This window comes from Platichthys flesus, chromosome 12 (genome assembly GCF_949316205.1).
Source record: "Platichthys flesus chromosome 12, fPlaFle2.1, whole genome shotgun sequence".
Classification (NCBI taxonomy): Eukaryota; Metazoa; Chordata; class Actinopteri; order Pleuronectiformes; family Pleuronectidae; genus Platichthys; species Platichthys flesus.
In genome coordinates this window covers 20,470,536-20,488,608 of record NC_084956.1, presented here as the reverse complement: position 1 = coordinate 20,488,608, position 18,073 = coordinate 20,470,536, and the positions used below count along the sequence as shown (strand labels likewise).

The following is an 18,073-nucleotide window of genomic DNA, read 5'->3' as shown; positions in this document are numbered from 1 at the left end:
GTATCTGCAATAGAGCCCGAGTACTGAGCTCCTACCGATACAAGCACTCCACCAATAACGAGTCGGTCTGAACTATCAATCAAGATTCTTTAACGCTTTTTCATAAAAATCTAACTATTCAAAACCAATGTTACTGGAAAAACTACCACATGAACTTATGGTTAAATGTGACAAAAACGTTGTCAAATGACAGTAACCATCTTTGAGGAAATACCAGGGGCCAAGTGAGATACTTTGGCCTTAATTGTGTGGAGATGTCATGTGCACCATCTTTATATACAGTCTATAATCTGGTTTGACACCAATCTGTATGTGACACCGCTATGTGTTATGCTAATTTATCGTGACATTGGAAGTTTGTATGCAAATATAAAATAAAACAGATTGCTTTTAGATCTGTATTTAAATTTGTTGTGACATTTATAGTGATAAAGGGACCTTTATGCAAATCAATACTAACATTTATGTGGACAGAGAAAAACGCATAGTGACAGATTTATGTGCATGTAGAGGGACAACAGCAGTTGATATGCACATACTCAAGGACTGGGAGTTTATGCCAATGTATGGAGGGGTGAATGTTTATGAGGATGAAAGTGGGAGTTGAATAAATGCTCGAGCCAGTGAACAGACAATCACAGGCGAAGGATACTGGTCGGTTTGCGGTCGTCTGAAGCTCTCGGGTAGGTGGGCCTCATACAGCTGTTTGGCCCTGGAGTTGCCCATGTCCACCATACTCTGCAAGAAGAGAAGTAGAGCGGGAAAGAAAGAGAGAAAGAATGTAATGCTCGAGAGTTCATTGGTAAAACGCCTTCAAGAACGTGTCACATGCGGCGAGTTCTTTCATACAACGCATTTGCATTTAACTCAATTTAACCCTGCTGACTCAGTCCTGTGCGCGCTCGCTCACACACAAACACTCAGCGTGAGAGACGCACCGGCCGTGTGTGTCAAGGCTAAATTAAGAGGAGAGTGATAAATGGGGGGGATGAGGGGAGAAGTAGAGGAGACGGAGTCGGAATAATCAGCCATCCAGAATTAATTAGTCATTGAAAACAGTGATTAACATTCAGAGTGAGACCCTTTCCACTCACACTGCGCTGATGGATCGGGCTCTGCCATGAAGAAACACACGCATACCTTTATCCTGCTACGCACACGCAACACGAACGACTGGATGATTAAATAAATTTGTGGAGTTCGCCCGTGAGTTTCACTGACGCACACTTGGAAATGTTTTGAGCAATTCATTCAGTGAGGCATGTAAGTCATTGCGGCACCTATACATTTACTACAGTACTCGATGTTCCCTGTGGCCGTGTACACTTGTAACTGAGTGTATGCATGTCACAAATCCACTGTGGAAGAACACTGGAATGCATACTAAACACCTCATCTCACATTTGGTTATGTGTGTGTGTGTGTGTTAGTGTGTGTGTGTGTGTGTGTGTGTGTGTGTGTGTGTGCTTGTTTTAATTTACATAGACAAGCCACCGACTTTTTTAGTCATTGTAAATTTTTTCTGCCATTACTTTCAGTTTATATCTTTATGTCAAAAGATATTACAGGGTGTATGGGTATTGTTATGTTCTCAATACGTTTGTGTGACACAGATACAAGGTCCATGTTCAATGCCAACAACATCATACAGTGTAAGACTAAATGAACCTGTTTTTAAATGAAACTCTCTCGCTTATATCTATTTCTTTCTACAGTTGTATTAGCGGCAAATATATTTCTCCACACTTGGTTCCCATCATGCTCTAGGTGATGTGAATGATGATGTAAATCAGTGCAAGTGCAATGTAAAATCATACAGCACTAGCTGCTAGCAGCTCCTGTTGTAACCTCTTTTGATACTTATTTTATTTTTTCTCAGCTAACAGCCTAGAACTACAAAATCAAAGACACTGTTATCAGGGGTCCTCTCCCTTATGTAGAGCGCGGTTTGAATTCAGAAATGAAAACCAAGCAGCAGCACTGGGGAGTAGTGAGAACATAGCTACCCTGTGGATCATCATGGAATAATTTTGAACACATATGTTCTCATTCCATGCGGATGTGACCTGTTCTTTGTTTTAATGGTGTGTATGGTTCTATCTGTGTGTTTATACCTGGATCTGCTCAGATGTCCACTGGTCAAGATTGACAGATTTGACTCTGGAGATGTGGACGCCCAGGTTGCGGTGAATTCCGGCACAGCGGATACACATGAACACCCCGAGGTTCCATGACGCCCATCGAGGTCCTGAGGAAAGGGATAGAAAGAAAGAGACAATTATGCTTTAAAGCTGTTTTGCTTAAAATGTATTATCAAAATAAAAAATGAAATAAAATAAAATAATACTATATTTAACTGACTCTAATACTGTTAGAGAATAATCTAGCCCATTTAGACCAGCTGAGACAAGATGGATTCGGGGCTCTCATATCCAGTGCAAGGCGATATAAAGTGTGATATAAGTGTCAGATTGTCTTCTCACATTCACTTATTGCATAAGCACAAGATTTTCTCTGCAGAGAAGCTCTACTACCTGGTAAATCCAACATTTTTATAGTATTCACCCAACTTTTAAATGGAAGGGAAGACGGCACTCTAATTGGTTTATTGCATGTTTGGCCCCTAACACACTGATGATATTTTATAAAGAGACTTAGTGCCTCCCGTTGAAAAACGACTCGAAAAAGTGGATTTGGACACGTCCTGAATGCACTTGTTCTTGTACCATGTGCTTAGACCCTGCAATGAGACTGTTAAAATAGAGTCCTCAGTCTTTCCGACAGATTTAAAATTCAGAATGAGGTGGAAAAGCAGGGAGTGATGAATTAATACTCAGCCAAGAAATGAAAAGGCAAGGAAGCAACCATTATTCTCTCAGAGTCTCTAAATCCCAGCATTGTCCTTTGAAAGTGTGCTTTTATAAATCAAAGTGTTGAGTTGCCAAGTACAGTTTTCAAATACTTTATGTCTGCATGAGCTCTAGAGAGTCTTGGGAACCTTTGTTACAAACAAACAGTGAAGAACTGGTGTTTTCCACCAAAGCTGCACAGAAAAAGAAAAGTGACCCATCCACAGAAACGCCAGCTCAGCGGTCACATATTGAACAAACTGTTTGACTGACAAGGGATTTTCGTAGAGTGCAGTCGAAGCAGGTACAGTTCCCTATCAGAGTCAAACCAAAACTCAAGATGTTAATATAAAAGGTACAATCAAAACATGACAAAGATTTAAAACCCTTACTTCAGTGAAATTGTCTCAGTTGAGAAGCTTAGTTTGGTATTTCAGGATGTACACACACTTTGGGTTATCCTGACACCTTTTGCAGACATTCTTATCGAAATTGCTTGGGAAGTAATATTCCAACTCCCTTTAATACATCTTAGTGAGATTATATAGTGGAGGAGCAAAGTGTGGTTTGTTTGAATGATTTAATTACATTTCTTTTGGTTTAAAAAATATTTTCTCTATAAAAGTGCTACAAGTTATCAGTAAAGCAGCAAAATAAAGTGTTCAGACAGATCTTGTCTTTATATTTTCTTATTCAAATTAGCAATTACTATTATTTAGTGATTAATAGCTTTAATTAACTGTCACAATGATTAAAAACCTATTTCCCAATTTGATAGGTACTACAATATCCTTTTAGCTCAATGAAAGCAGTCAACTCCAATAACCTGAATTTCAAAAGCTTAAGGGTCAGTTCTTAATCCAATAAATAATCCACCAAAATTTGAAATAAAAATAAGATGATAACAGGAAAATTGCCACATTCATCCAAATTGTGTGATATGGGGACAGGGTGATCCTTTTCTTTCATGCCATAGTTTTAAAAAACAACTTGGACTTGGAGTATATTTGATAATGACATAGAGACCAAACTCCAAAAATAACCAACATATGGTTACATTAAAGCTTTGAAAGAGCACAAGGCCTTGAGATGGAAAGAACCAGAAGAAGTGAAGAACCTCCAGGCAGAAGCCGACAAGACTTAAATTCTTGTTGACACACAATTGTGTAATGTCTTTTAATGGAAGGGATGGCAATTTTGAATTATCCCACAAGCTAAACACACTCATGGAAACAATGCTTGGTACGAGATGTGTAGATCTGTTTGTGGGGGGGTATACATACATGCAGATTATCTGCTTCTAGAATTAGAGTTCATAACATATATATTTTTTTTTATTTGAGAGAAGTAATATAAACAATAAGGAATAATATTAACAATCTTCATTAGTGTGATACTAATTGTTATTATTATTACTAAAAAAAGATGTACCTTAAACAATAATAAAACACTAAATAAATGTTAAAAAGGGGAAGGGGGTGTATAGACATGAGCTATACACCCCTATACACTACAGAGCTTGGGCAGGTGTAGGTCTGTTAGAGAAAGTTGTTATGGCTCAAGGCCGATTTGATCATCATCATCATCATCATCATCATCATCATCATCATCATCATCATCATCATCATCGTCATCACCATCTGACATCAGACGCCTCACGAAAGAGGAGCAGTTCCAGCCGTCACATTAGATAGGTCAGGGTGCTATGGCAAGTAAGGTAACTAACACAGATGCTTTCCATCAATAACTACAATGGCACTCATTAGAGCCGAACCTCTGCCAAGGCCCAACAGTGCCCTTAAATAATTAGGCAGCACGGACAGGGGTTAAGGAAATTATCTCCTTGGCGGCAGTAAAAACACTTCAAAAAGACAAGCTGTTACCCAACATACATCAAGAAACTTCAAGAAACAAATGTCAATAACATTTGTAGTTGCCCTCAATAGGAAAGAGGTTCCCATCCCCGGTACACCAAGTACGAACAAACTCCTGCTCTGCCAGATCTCCATGGGGATAAATAGGGGATGGCACAGGAATGACAGTCAAATCAGCTTACTATCTCTCAATTTGATGGCTGAAAGCGTCTTCTAGGATAGAAAGTGCAAAAGGATCACATTTTATGGATCAAGGCTGCATAGCGGTGGTGAGTCGGACAGGGTTGGATAGCAACAGGCATGCACGCAGTCCAGTGGGCTTGTCGTCTCGGGTAAGAGCATCAGTGTGTTTATGCAATGGCACTAATGCACTAGACGGCCTAAAGGGGTATTAAGGTGGATGACTGAGTGTTAAGCCTAAATCAAGCAGCTCAGCCATTGTAAGCTGGACTCTATCTGCTGGATATCTATCAGTATGGATTGGACTTCACTTTGGTTGGCTCTCACAAATGCATCACCATCTCAGCTAGGTTCTCATCCATATGCAGCGCACACACACACACAGTGTGAGCATACCCACACATTGCAAGTTCCTGTATGTATAGGCTGGAAATCAGTTTTTGTTACAATGAAGATCCCCCTTGAAACCTTCTTCACATTTTATAAAGGAATATTATTAGGGATGTTACAAGCTTGTGTGTTCCCTCAAGTGTGTTTGTTTGTTAGCAGGATTAGGCAAGAACTACTGAACCAATTATATTGAAATGGTAGGTTATGGGCCAAGGAAGAATCCATTAACATTGGAGCAGATTCAATTAAAAGAGGGGATGTAGGATTTGTTTCCCACTTTCTTTAACATTTTGACATTTTTGTGAATTTCTCAAGAAATAATTCAGAGATCTCAATAAAAAACTTAAAGGACTGATATTTATGAGTTTGTGCAATTCGATACTGCTTGATTGAATTTAAAGGGGCTGTTGATTGTCTGTCAGCGGGATTATGCAAAAACTACTGAACTGATTTTATTGTGACTTGTTGGAAGGTCGGGGTGTGGGCCAAGAAACAACCAATTAGCTTTTCAGTTTCTTTAACATTGCGAGATAGGTTGTTAGCCTTGGCCAGAGGAATGCACTCTCCAAATGGCCTTCACTGTAAATATACAGTTGTGTATTATAGAAAGACATAAGCCTCTATCCTTCATCTGTGTCTCACATGCTCAAGTATAATTAAGTGTTCCCACCAACCAATCAGACTTTTCTCAGAGATGATACTGGTGAGTACCAGGGTCGGTGAATGATGACCATTAGCCTCTTTGGTAATGTAAATGCTCCACTGTCTTGGCAGCAGCCAGATGTCAGACATTTATGCAAATGTGTGTAAATGTTCAAGTGTTTGGCTTTCCTCTACAGATTTATCTGATAAACAGAGGTAGATCTTTGCTGCGTAATTCCAAATACTTTTTCATAAAAACTTGTAAACGAGGTGGTGGTTTCTTGTTGTATCAAGACATTATCAATCCAAAATACACAGACCATATCCTCTCACTGTGCCTTCACTCCAAATGATCCCGAAAAAAAAAAAAAAAATGTGACATGAATTTTACTGACCAAATTTATGTAAACTGGGATTATGTAAAGTTTACACGTTATCAGGTAAAATGCTTTATATAAAAACAAGGTGTAAATGACGATGTTTCAAGACGAACATGAATGTCAGGGCTTACAGAGACTTGCATGACACCAAAGAAACAGTATGGAGATATTTTCTGTATGTTTTCAGTTGTTTTTTTTAAGTTTAAAGACGTGGTCAAATCTGCAGTACGAGAAGATGATGAGTGAATTTTCCTTTTTCCTTTTTTTCCGGCAAACTGTTCCTTTAAGGTCCAAAGAACAGCTGAACCTTTAGAAGCACTAGGTCGGCCAATTGAATTTAAAATCGTAATATTGCTACTTGCTTGTGCAGCACACATTTTTCATCTAAACTTGACTTAAATGCTTTTTTGAGTGATGTAAATAGCTGATGTGAAAAGAGTGACAGAGAGAGAACAGCTCATTTGAGGTTAATCAGGTCAGCAGTCTAAATTGGCACTGGTGCATGTGTTTGCATTCTCTCTCTCGCTCTCAAGTACACACACACACATTGCCACACATGCATACACACATGCACACACACAATTCCAAGCACTTTCATGATGGTAAATTTGTGCACATCCTGCAGAGCGCTATAAAAAAGCACCTACACCTGAGCACACACATCAATGTATAAACAAACTGATGCATAAAGACACACGCACACACACACTCACACAGCAATAAACGAAGACCTTCATAACATGAAGACAATATCACAAACACAGCTTAATAAATGTGCATACATATATATATATATTCAGGCCAACTCATACACACAGATAACAAACAGAGTCATCTCAACTGAGAGACACACAGACACACACACCCTGAAGCGTTGTTGAGTGACAGCGGAACCTTCCAACTGGGAGGGGGGGGATTCTGAGGGGGCAGCTAGCCGAGCATGAAATTAAAGCCCCAACTGTCACCCTGAGGCCAGTCAGGACAATGACTGAGGTGCGTGTATGTGCCTTTGTGTTTGATGAGATGCGAGGATGGTTACACACCATGGGGAGGTGACCATAGATGTGAGGTGAGGTGTTCCACTCCTCCGTACAGATCAACCTGCGAGATCTGCTGGTAAATGCTGCATGGCACCTGCTGACGGACAAGTGGTAAAAAACACTTTGAGGCAACTAACACGTATGTAAAACAAATGAGGACCATCTGAACTTACTGACGTGATTCCTGCCAACTCATTGGATTATTATGTATTAGTTGAGACAAATATCTGTGGCCAGAGTGAAGACACACAGTTTTAAGCTTTTAGGCTGAAAAGAGGCAAACTCTGGGGATATAAACCATCTGACCTGACTTGTCCAAAATCCTCCGGGACCAATAACACTGCAGCCTTTATCTGCTCTGGACCATAGCAGCCAGAAATCCATGTGGGCTGCTGTCAAAACCATGATTCTAACTTGAATCTTTTATTTTTCATTTTGAGAGCAATTCTAAGAAAGTGCAACTTCGTCTTAATATTTTCTTTTAAAACATCTTAAAATTATAATTTGGCGTGATGAAACATATTAACTAATTTTCCATTGGACTTCTAGGAATATGAAATGTTACAGCTGAGTGGTGCCACAGTCAAGAAAATAAAATTAGCCAACCTTGCTGAAATTCAGCAGAATTCTCCTTTACAGAAGGTTAACAACATCCATTTCCTAATTTAAAAAAATGTTTTCTAACTAAATCATTCGAAGGCTGCCAAGATTTTACAGCAGCAATTGGAGAAGAGTGACGGCAGGACACTGAGGAGGAAATAAAGAAGAGCTGTGTTGCCCTCTGCTGGTCCATCAGTGTGATTCAGTGTTATCAGTGAGGAGGAGGAGGAGAAACGTTTTCCTCTCTACACAGAGTCTCTTCTTCATTATATCAAGAGGAAAACATAATAAAAACTCATCATCTGATAAACAGCACATAAGAAACATTATCACAGGTAATACAGACTGAGACAGACACAGGGGGAGAACAAGTCTTCTTTCCACAAGTAGCTTGTTTCATTATTAGATGTCTCAAACAAACACACACACACACAGCAGAAACAATAGCTGAACTGATAAAGTGAAGATAGGATTCCATCTGCTGGTGAAAGAGGGTAGTGTAGGAGATTCACCAAGTATAAATTAAGAGATTATTATAAAACATTTATCATAATATAAATTGCATCGAAAGATCCAAACCACTGATGAATGGATCCCATTAACAACACTGTCTGTGTATCCAGAGTCTGTTCAAGCATTTTTAAAGTGTTGTCCAAAAACTATAAACACACTGTTGTGCTGCTCCTTCAACATTTTAGTATATTTAGATTCAATCCCTCATTACATTGCACTCAAAAGAGCACCAATTGTGTATATGGGCTGTCACAGTGAATGGGTGAATGTGACTCCCAGTGTAAAGCACTTGGATTGACTAAATGCAGTCCAGTTATCATTATTACTTTGCACTTGCATTTATGCAGCAGGAATCGATGGTTCTGAAGTGAAGTGACACAAACGAGGCAGTGAAGGTAGAAAATAGTCTGTTAATCGATTAACTGTGGCTGAAATGCTGTCGCTCCGTTCTAGATGCTCAAGCTTGAATTATGGCAATGCATTTCTCTGTTGTGTTCATCGAGGTGATAACAACTAACTAATGTATAAAGGATTTCAATAATCACTAGTACCAAGCTTGAAACTCTCAATGTTTTAAACAATAAATGGCAAATATTTCCATAAAATTCACTTAACAGTTGGAATAAAAAAGCATTTTATGTGACAGTAAACTGAAGCTTCTCGCTGTGATAGCTGTCCGCTGCAAAACTAACCTGTCCTTCACACATTTCAAATGTGTAGGTGTGTGTGCAAACTTTGGGTCCACACCAGCATTATTGTGTGTACGTGCATGTGTGTGCTGGGACCAGTCTTTCATGAGTGTGACAGCAGAGAGGCACCAAGACCAAGGACAGGTTGTCAAAGCTTTGAGTGGCCTGCAGGCCAAGATCTGCTGTACCAGCACAGAGGAGGGCATGTGCCAGCACAAAGCACCCCCTGCCACAAATCATAACACTGACGTGTGTGTGTGTGTGTCTGTGTGTGTGTGTGTGTGAGAGAGACAGTGCGTTCTGTGAAGAGTTGGAGTCAAATTGTTGAAAGTGTTCAAACCAGAGGTGAAAATTATTATAGTCTGGACACTTAAGTAGTGGATGGACTGAGATGCCAGGGAGAACAGTAGGGTAGAACTGAAATCGATAAGGACTAAATTTCTCTCTCTCTCTCTCTCTCTCTCTCTCTCTCTCTCTCTCTCTCTCGCTCTCTCTCGCGCTCTCTCTGTCTCAAAAATGTAGGGTGGTGTGGTGCAGACAGCAGACGAGTGTGAGGGTGGAATTACAGTTGGGACTAAGGTGAGTCACCACACTGCAGTGGTCAGAGCCGGCCAGCCCCACCCAGGCATACTGAAGGCAGCAGGCAGAGTGGAGCGAAAGGACACATAATGCTTGGTCATGCAAAACCCTAAAACCAACTGATCAATCAAATCACAGCCCAGTAGACAATCAGCCATGGAGTGAATGCTTGCTTTAAAAAATCAATAAAGGCTAACACACAGAGACTCTGGTGTGTTTGCAGGGAATCCAGAAGAGACAGCCATGTTTGTACTCTGAGGGATACAACTCCACAAGGTCCACTGACTGTATACATGTTCACGTCTTAAAAGCCAATACGTTTTTATCATTACAGTGAAACAAGGGGAACTGTTTTCTTAACAAAAAAACGTGTAACCCATATTATCTCTGATTGTCCATTAAAAATAAAGTGTTACTTAAAGCTACACTATGCAACTTTTACTGAGCAATAGCGCCCTCTCTAGCCACACATGGTGATTAATTCTGTTGGGCTCTATGTTACAGCGATGAAGTGGTTCTCAAAAAGAAAAAACTAAGCTTATGTTGAGTAGAATTTGAAGTCCCACTCACTGAACAGGAACAGAGCTGAACAGTGGATATTACCCATGATCCTTGGCTTCCTGAACCAGAGGAGCGGCTGCTGTAACAAATACACCAAACTCTGTTTAGAATTCTTCCCATTTTAGAAGTGTTCTGCTCACCAAAGTTACACATAAGATCAGACATTCAGGGTGAGGAGGTAGGAATGAAAGCATATCCATTCTCCCTACTCCAAGTCATGAATCTAATTTTGAAGAAGCTGTTTTGTGGTTAAAAAAGTTGGATAGGGTTGCTTTAAAATGATTGTTCACCCAAGCATTTTAATTCCTCTGATATCCTCCTCTGGAGCAGCATCCCACATGGATCATAGCAGACATTAAGGCTAAAGGCTAGTGTAAATTACACGGTTTTGAGTCAAAATTGAATGCCGGGCATTAGATGACACCCCCTGAAACTTCAAAAGTGTTTTGTGGACTCAGACACTTCACCCACCCCTCCATCTACATAGTGATGAGTAGATAATGAGTGCATTTTAATTTTTCAGTGAACTATCCCTTTAAGTATGATCTTGGAGTGGGTAGAATGCCACAAAAGTGTGTTCATAAGGTGGCAACTTAAAAACATAATATGTAGAAGATATACAGAAGGTCTACAGTATTAAGTTGATGTGTGATGATATTTATCGGTAACATCTACCTATGTCTTCCACTTTGCTATGAAGAGAGAGTTGACTTGCTGGTAAGATGTATCTAACAATGATAAAGAAATATGACACATTGAAACTACTGGCAGATCTACAATGTCGCTGAGAAACAATCACCATCATATTTCCACAGAACGGAGAGATCTCCTTTAACTAACCATGCATTAGTGAGAAAGATCCTGGGAGCAGAGAGCAGTTTAACCCGAAAACAGTAGAGACCCAGACATGACATGAATCATATACAGGTAAATAAATGCACCAGGGACGTCTGTCAACAGTCGACTAAACCTTCCTTTTCCTGCAGCTCATCAAACGCCCACGCCTATACAGCCCTCATTGACACACACACTCATGTTACCTAATCAGACTTCTCAGTGCAGAGCAGGGCATGCCAGGGTTGTTACTTTTTTTTTGAAAAGTCAAATTGGAACAAATTCGTACTGACATCAAATCAATTTCAAATTAATTAAAACACAAGCCACATAGAGAGGTGGAGTGGGATCCACCTCACCAGAGGTCTTGTAAACATCTGTGTTTGTGTTCAGAGTCTCAATAACACTTGATTATTCTAGTTACCATTATTAGTATTACTATCAAGATTATATCAGAATTGTGGCTGGATTAGAAATTGCAAACTTCCTTTCAAATGACAAATTTGATCAAATTATGAACCATTGCTCTCAATGAAGCTATTGGGTTTGAAACTGCGAGCAAGTTCCCAATGCTACCTGTGTCGACCAGGGGCCAGTTTGATGAGCTGCTATCTCGGGTTAGTGCCGGAGATTTATTCTCTACACCAATTGATTGAAGATGAATTATTTTTGAATAATATTTGAACAGCCTTAATGAGAGATACATCTGAGATTGTGAGTGAACTATTCTATCATCACTTGAACTTGAAACTGACTTTGTGATTGTCACTTTCAATGTGAAAAAAGACAAAGAATTAAAAGCAATTGATATTCTTTTGAATTTTTTGGAACCCTAAAATGTTTTGGAACCCTAACACCGGCATCTTGTTTTCATCAAAGCAAAGCTGCTGTGAGACATGAATGCACTGAACTCCAGATAATCTCCAGAGGGGCTGTATTAGAACGCAAATGTCTGAGTGACTCCAGACTTTCTGCAGTTTAAAAAAAAGAATAAAAAAGCAGTGGAATACATGCAGTAGACATCAATGAAGATGTCAAGAGAACTTTTGGCGATACAAAAACGTGTGATTTCCACAGCAGAATCTAAGCGTTACGTTCTGCCTCTGCCTGCCGCAGCACCCTTCACCTGAAGGCTCTGGAGATGTCTTTGTTGTTGTGAACGTGTCTAAACAGAGAATCTCCTGCTGCGTTCTTTGTGTCTGGAAGGCTAAGATGTTTTCAGGCATGTATTGCCACGATTCAAGTTAACTAGGTCTTATGTGTTAAACTTATTCAACACAAGAAAAACCACATGAACTGATTCTAGCCTTCAGACATTTGTCTTTTGAGCATTTTCACAGATATCCATCTAGCATTTGTATAAAAACAGCTGTGACACCGTCAACATGACTCATAGCTAATGGCTGGATGCTGCTCCTTTATGAATAACATAAGCTAACAGGCCTTCGGCTGCAGTGTCACTGACCGATGGAGCAGCAGATCAGATTTAAATGTAGCTCATCAAAGACAAAAAGGTAAATGACATGATGAACAGCTGAGATCATCTATAGTCCGAATGAAGAATCAGCAGTGACATGAAGGAGAAGGGAGGAAATATTCATCTCTAAGAGAAAATGACTTACTGAGTCACACACTGAATTGGAAATAAATTAGCCTTAGACTTAAAGGTGCATAGTGTAAGATTTAGGTGAAAGGGATCTATTGGCAGAATTTTAATATAAAATATTGTTTTCACTACCGTGTAATCAACTAAATTGTATGAATTATTGTTATCTTTACCCTAGAATGACCCCAGAATGGCCCCTATATTTAAATACTTTATATTTACATCACTCTCTATGGAGGCTGCAATTTTTTTTAACAGTAGCCCAGACTGGACAAACTTAACACCTTCTGAGTTTTTATGACAACTGAAGCTACCACAGGTTCTCATTCATGTTTGAAGGGGAGATGAGGTGAGGGGTATTCAGCTGCCACATGCAAGTTCACCACTAGATGTCACTAAATTCTCTTCACTGAACCTTTAACTTTGACTCATCATTTAATGAAATAAGAACTATAAGAGATTTACAACTGCTGTGAGTTAAATGCTGCATACATCAGCTCCCTACTACTTTGTTCAAACTTTGATTAATCCTGCATTTGATTAAGTGTTTTAAGTTTCTGAACTGAATTGCAATCTTGATTTGTTAGCATGTTAGCTGGAATTATTTGTTAAGCTAAACGTGACCAGTTCATCCATCAAGGCTGTAAATAACTGTACCTTAAACTCTTCTACATCATGCGCGTAAGAAGATTATGCAATTAATAAAACATAACATAGACATTATCAAACATTACCTTCCTCTTTCTGGGTTCATTGACAACCAGAATAGTGCTCAGTCAGACAGATCTTTTATTTTGTGAATCAGTTTATAATCTTAAACCTGCTATGTTGAATTTTACCATTTTGCTTGAACAAAGACCTATATCATCTACATATCTAGTAGTGTTGACACTATGTAGCCAAAGCAGAAACCAAAATGGGGAAGGAGAAAGAAATGGGAAATGCAGGCCTGACGACAAAGATAAAATAAGTACCAGGCCCTGTTCAGACCTTTACGTAAAGATTTATCCAGGGTGATCACAAGTGGCAGCTCTGAGTTTGTCAGTTCACACTTGGCATTCAAATGTGTTTCCACATGTGAAAATAAAATTAATTGAAAACTTAATATGTTGCAATGTTGTTAAAGCAATGACCTCTGATCATATTGGCGAGAGGACATCAGTTCTATGTGGCCCATTTGACGCATTTGTGTTCCCACGGCTAAAAGAATGTGGCCACATAGGGTCCCACAGCATCTTTGCTCAGATCTCAGGATGCATTTGGTTGTGTTCAGTTCTGAACTTAGAGCTGAAGACTTGTAATCGGATCACTCAGGATAGATGATAATACCAGGTCTGAACCGGGCTATAGAACAACTAATGAAAAGCAGTCCACACATTATTAACTAGGTAATTTACTACATTCAGCAGTAAACACACACACACACATACACACAATAATATACAGGAGCTCTGCTCCACAAGTGCTATTAACCATCTCAAATGACTCATTCTCGTGCAGCACAACATACCTGAGACGAACAACAAACACAGCCGCTTACCATATTATTGAATCAGGCTTTCATTATCAAATGACCATTTTAATTGTGAAACTCATATTGATTCACATGCATATCATTGCATCATGTCACGTCATCCTGATCCCAGCAGCAAAGGAAAGCCAGGTTTCTGTTGAGCCGCAGCCAATTCAAACACTGGACATTTATGCTCCATTTAAATATACAGCTAATTCAACACATACATTGGCAGGTACATGGACAATAGATAAATAAATCATAACTGATCAAGAAATGCACGCATTGAACAATAAGTTGCAGAAGATTGACAACAAAAAATGAACTGCAGCTCAAGAATTCCAAGTTTTCTCCTCTGCCAACCAGAGTGTATTTGAGTAACAGCAACATGAAGCTGCAGCATAAAACCCCGGCAGGAGACAGTGAGCAAACATACAATGGAGAGTTCCTAGGCAGACAGCATGTTGTTAGAGGTATTAAAGAGTTATGCAGCGTTCATGCACATTTGGGAGTGTTCACACATTATTCCTAGGTGGATAGCATAACTGCTAACCTTGTTGTCACACTGGATTTACAGTATATCTTGAATTTGCTATTTGTGTAGTTGAGATGAACAGTCTGTGAGGAGATTGTATGTTCTCTAGTCAACATAAACACACAAAACCACACAAATATATCAAAAACATTCAATACAAAATCCACATTACATATAATCATATTATATTATTATTATCATGTCTTTTATATTAGTACAAAAGAAAAAATGTGGCATATATTAATATAGCAGAAAAAAAAGGCAAATGCTGTGGTTAACGGTTTTCAGACTCAGTCACTCAGACAGTTTAAACAATATGATGTGAATGAAACATACGGAGCTCATACCAAACCCAAGTGGCATCTGCATTGCAGGGGCTAACATAATGATCATATGTTGCAGGTAACAGCTGATTAGTTATCTGCAAACAAATCTTAGCACTGCCCTTAGCCCCGTGGAGGTTTGTTTGGTCGATTGTTAGGCTAACATGCAGGGCAAGGTGTGTGTTCATATTTGTGATGTAGAGAAGATGGAGGATTCAGCAGGAAAGTGAAGGTGAGCTGCTGTGAAGAGTATATCTTGTGCTGTCTATTCCAGCTCAGTGAGACCATCTGCTCAGCCTATGACAGAACACTGACCTCACTGACTCATTCAAGATTTGATTGGCTGAATTAAAATAAGGTCTCTGTCGGCATATTACCAGTTCACTATAGATTCATGACTATATCGTCAGTCAGATGTGCAAACAAGCAGGGGCCAGACAAACGACCCTAAATGACTGAACGACATCAAAGGGTTGTTTATGAATACTGCATCTCTAAGAAGTAACGAGTGATGATTATCACAGGGTTGGTCACACCAGTTTGTCAGGTCAGAGACCAGTTTGTGAAATAGAGATCTGTGGAAGACAATGTGTCACACCAGAGTCTCTTTTCATTATCCTGTGTGGCTCATCAATAAATCCTATGTGGACAGTTTTTCAGGAGTGAAGCTCTGCCTGTTCACACTCCAGCTTTAATATGAGTTACACGGCATTGACCTAGCACATGGGCGTTAGGTCAATTGACGAATAAGTAAATAGCAATGTGAGGGGACTTTGTACTAATATTTTAAATTTGAGCATTATTATTAATTAAAAAAACTAGATAATCTAGGTCTACGTTCACAGGATAGAATCATGACGTTTATTCAGATGCACATATTAACCGAAATGGAAAGAAGGAGCCTGAGCAGCAGGAGGTGACTGATCCAAACAGCTTCCCAGTGTGAGGTAGCTCCTGTACTACACACTACACTTGTCAGATGGCAGCAGAGGCAGAGTGATGACGCAAAAGGCGTCTGATCTCATTCATAGGTACCCTGACACGTTCAAAGTCCATGCAAAAGTCGGGGAATTCAATACTCATCCACAAACACACGCTTTGATTTGCACGTTTACTAACAATAAAAGGTCCCATCGATATTTTTAAGCATCAATTGTGCTTAGCATCATTTCATTAATAAAGGTCTCCTCGACTTATTCTGGCATTTATTAAAAAGGTGTGCACATTTTACACATGCAGCTTGTTGTACAACAGTAACGTTACGCTTTACGTAACATATGCCAAATTAAGGATTGCTACCCTAAGTGTTACGAGCCCAATTATGACAAGTTGTAATTAACCCTCTGAGCAAGGGGAAATTAAACATTCACATTTATGAATGGAGTCTGGTGAGCGGCTGCTCCACACTAGGGCTGATGTGAGGCGTTGTCTGCAGGTGCAACACTATAAGTGATGTGTTTGTGATCCAGTGACCACAGTAAAGTCCAGCCTTCATTTAATATTGCCTTCACAGGACACGTACGTTTTCCGCTCATAAATAATCCAGTCAAGGACATGACATCGATACCATCAAGCTGGACACAGCCATCCTCTACGAGACCGGAACTAGAAGCCATTTCAAAAGAGAACCATCACTTCCAGTGTAGGTTTGTCAAATTATTCCAAGTAACACAGTAATCAGTAAAAAAAATATACAAAATCTGCCATAGCGGCTGATCTGTCCTGATATTTCCAGACATAGTCTCTATTATTATTGTCAAAACATCATAACACGCTCAAAGACGTTTATTTTGAAAGCGCTGAACGTAAGTGGTACATGTTTGCCGCTTCTTATACAAATGTCGCTCAATATTATTCATTCTCATGTTATTTCTGACTGGACGAGCGCAAACATGTCATATGTTTGCATCGAGCCGAATAATGACACGTAGTTAAAACCATCCCATTCCCATTCGCCTAGGGTGTGAATGGGAATCACACACTAGGCTGTGGAACAACTGGGCTGAGGGGGATGTGGGCAGAGCTGCACAGAGAAGTGACTCCCATCAGAATAACGTTGTTATAAACGGCTAGCTGTAGCTCTTTAGCCATTAGCCAAGTTCTCTCCTCCATCCCCCTCTCCTCGCTCCCGTTAGAAAGACAAACACGCATCTTTACCTTTAGCATGACAGTCTGCACAGAACTTGTTGTCATCCTCCCTCAGCAGTGCCGACAGGATGGCCTGATGCTGCTCGTTCAGTTTCTGAGCTTTTTCTCGCTCTGACCGGGTCGTCATGTCGCCACAGTTCGAAGGTGAGTCCTGCTTGAGTGGAGACGAGGATTACACACCACAGCAGAGACCTGAGTTGCGTTAGATACGCTGAAACATCCGCTCTGTGGCGTCAGGATCCAGTTCAGCCCCAAACCTGCAGCAAGCTAAAAGGGGTCCATCAGCAGCATCCTGCTGCCTTCACGACTGTAGGAATTTACACATGCACACGAATCGCAATCAAATTCACTGGCGACTGCGTGTGTGCGCGTGTGTGTTTGAAATGTGTCAATTTTTTTTTCTTCTACAGGTGAAATAGTTCCAGAGGGCAATCAGTCCAATTCTATTTGTATATCCCATATCAACAAATCACAAAAGGTCTGTGCAAGGTGCCTGACCCACAACTATGGTGAGGAGAAACTACCCCCCCAAAAAACTTATAATAGGAGACAAAATGCAGGATCCTCAGAGAGAGTCACAAGTGAGGGATCGCTCTCCCAGGACCGTCAGAAGTGCAATAGCTGTTGCATGTAGGTTTAAACGAGCACATTAACAAGATAATAATATTTGAAACATGCATGAGAGAAGACAGTGTCTATCAGAAATGGAGAGGTGTATCAATGTTTAAATCAAAGAAAGAACATGCCTGACAGAGATGACAGGAGCGAGGGGGCATGGAGGGCAGAGCAGGGATGACCATTGTAGTGATAGAGGCAT

General features: G+C 40.0%; 1 protein-coding gene across 2 annotated transcripts in view; it reads right to left on the bottom strand.

Moving 5' to 3' along the window:
• The window catches only part of LOC133966513 (stromal membrane-associated protein 1-like), a 98,546-nt gene extending 81,028 nt beyond the window's left edge, over nt 1-17,518 (bottom strand). For both annotated transcript variants that reach the window (XM_062401481.1, XM_062401482.1), the window contains exons 1-3: nt 17,266-17,518; nt 2,115-2,248; nt 653-738 (exon numbers count right to left, since the gene is read on the bottom strand). In XM_062401481.1, coding sequence (XP_062257465.1) covers nt 653-738; nt 2,115-2,248; nt 17,266-17,383 — 338 coding nt within the window. In that variant the 5' untranslated portion in view covers nt 17,384-17,518. The remainder of the gene's footprint in view (nt 1-652; nt 739-2,114; nt 2,249-17,265) is intronic.
• Between the last annotated feature and the right edge of the window lie 555 nt (nt 17,519-18,073).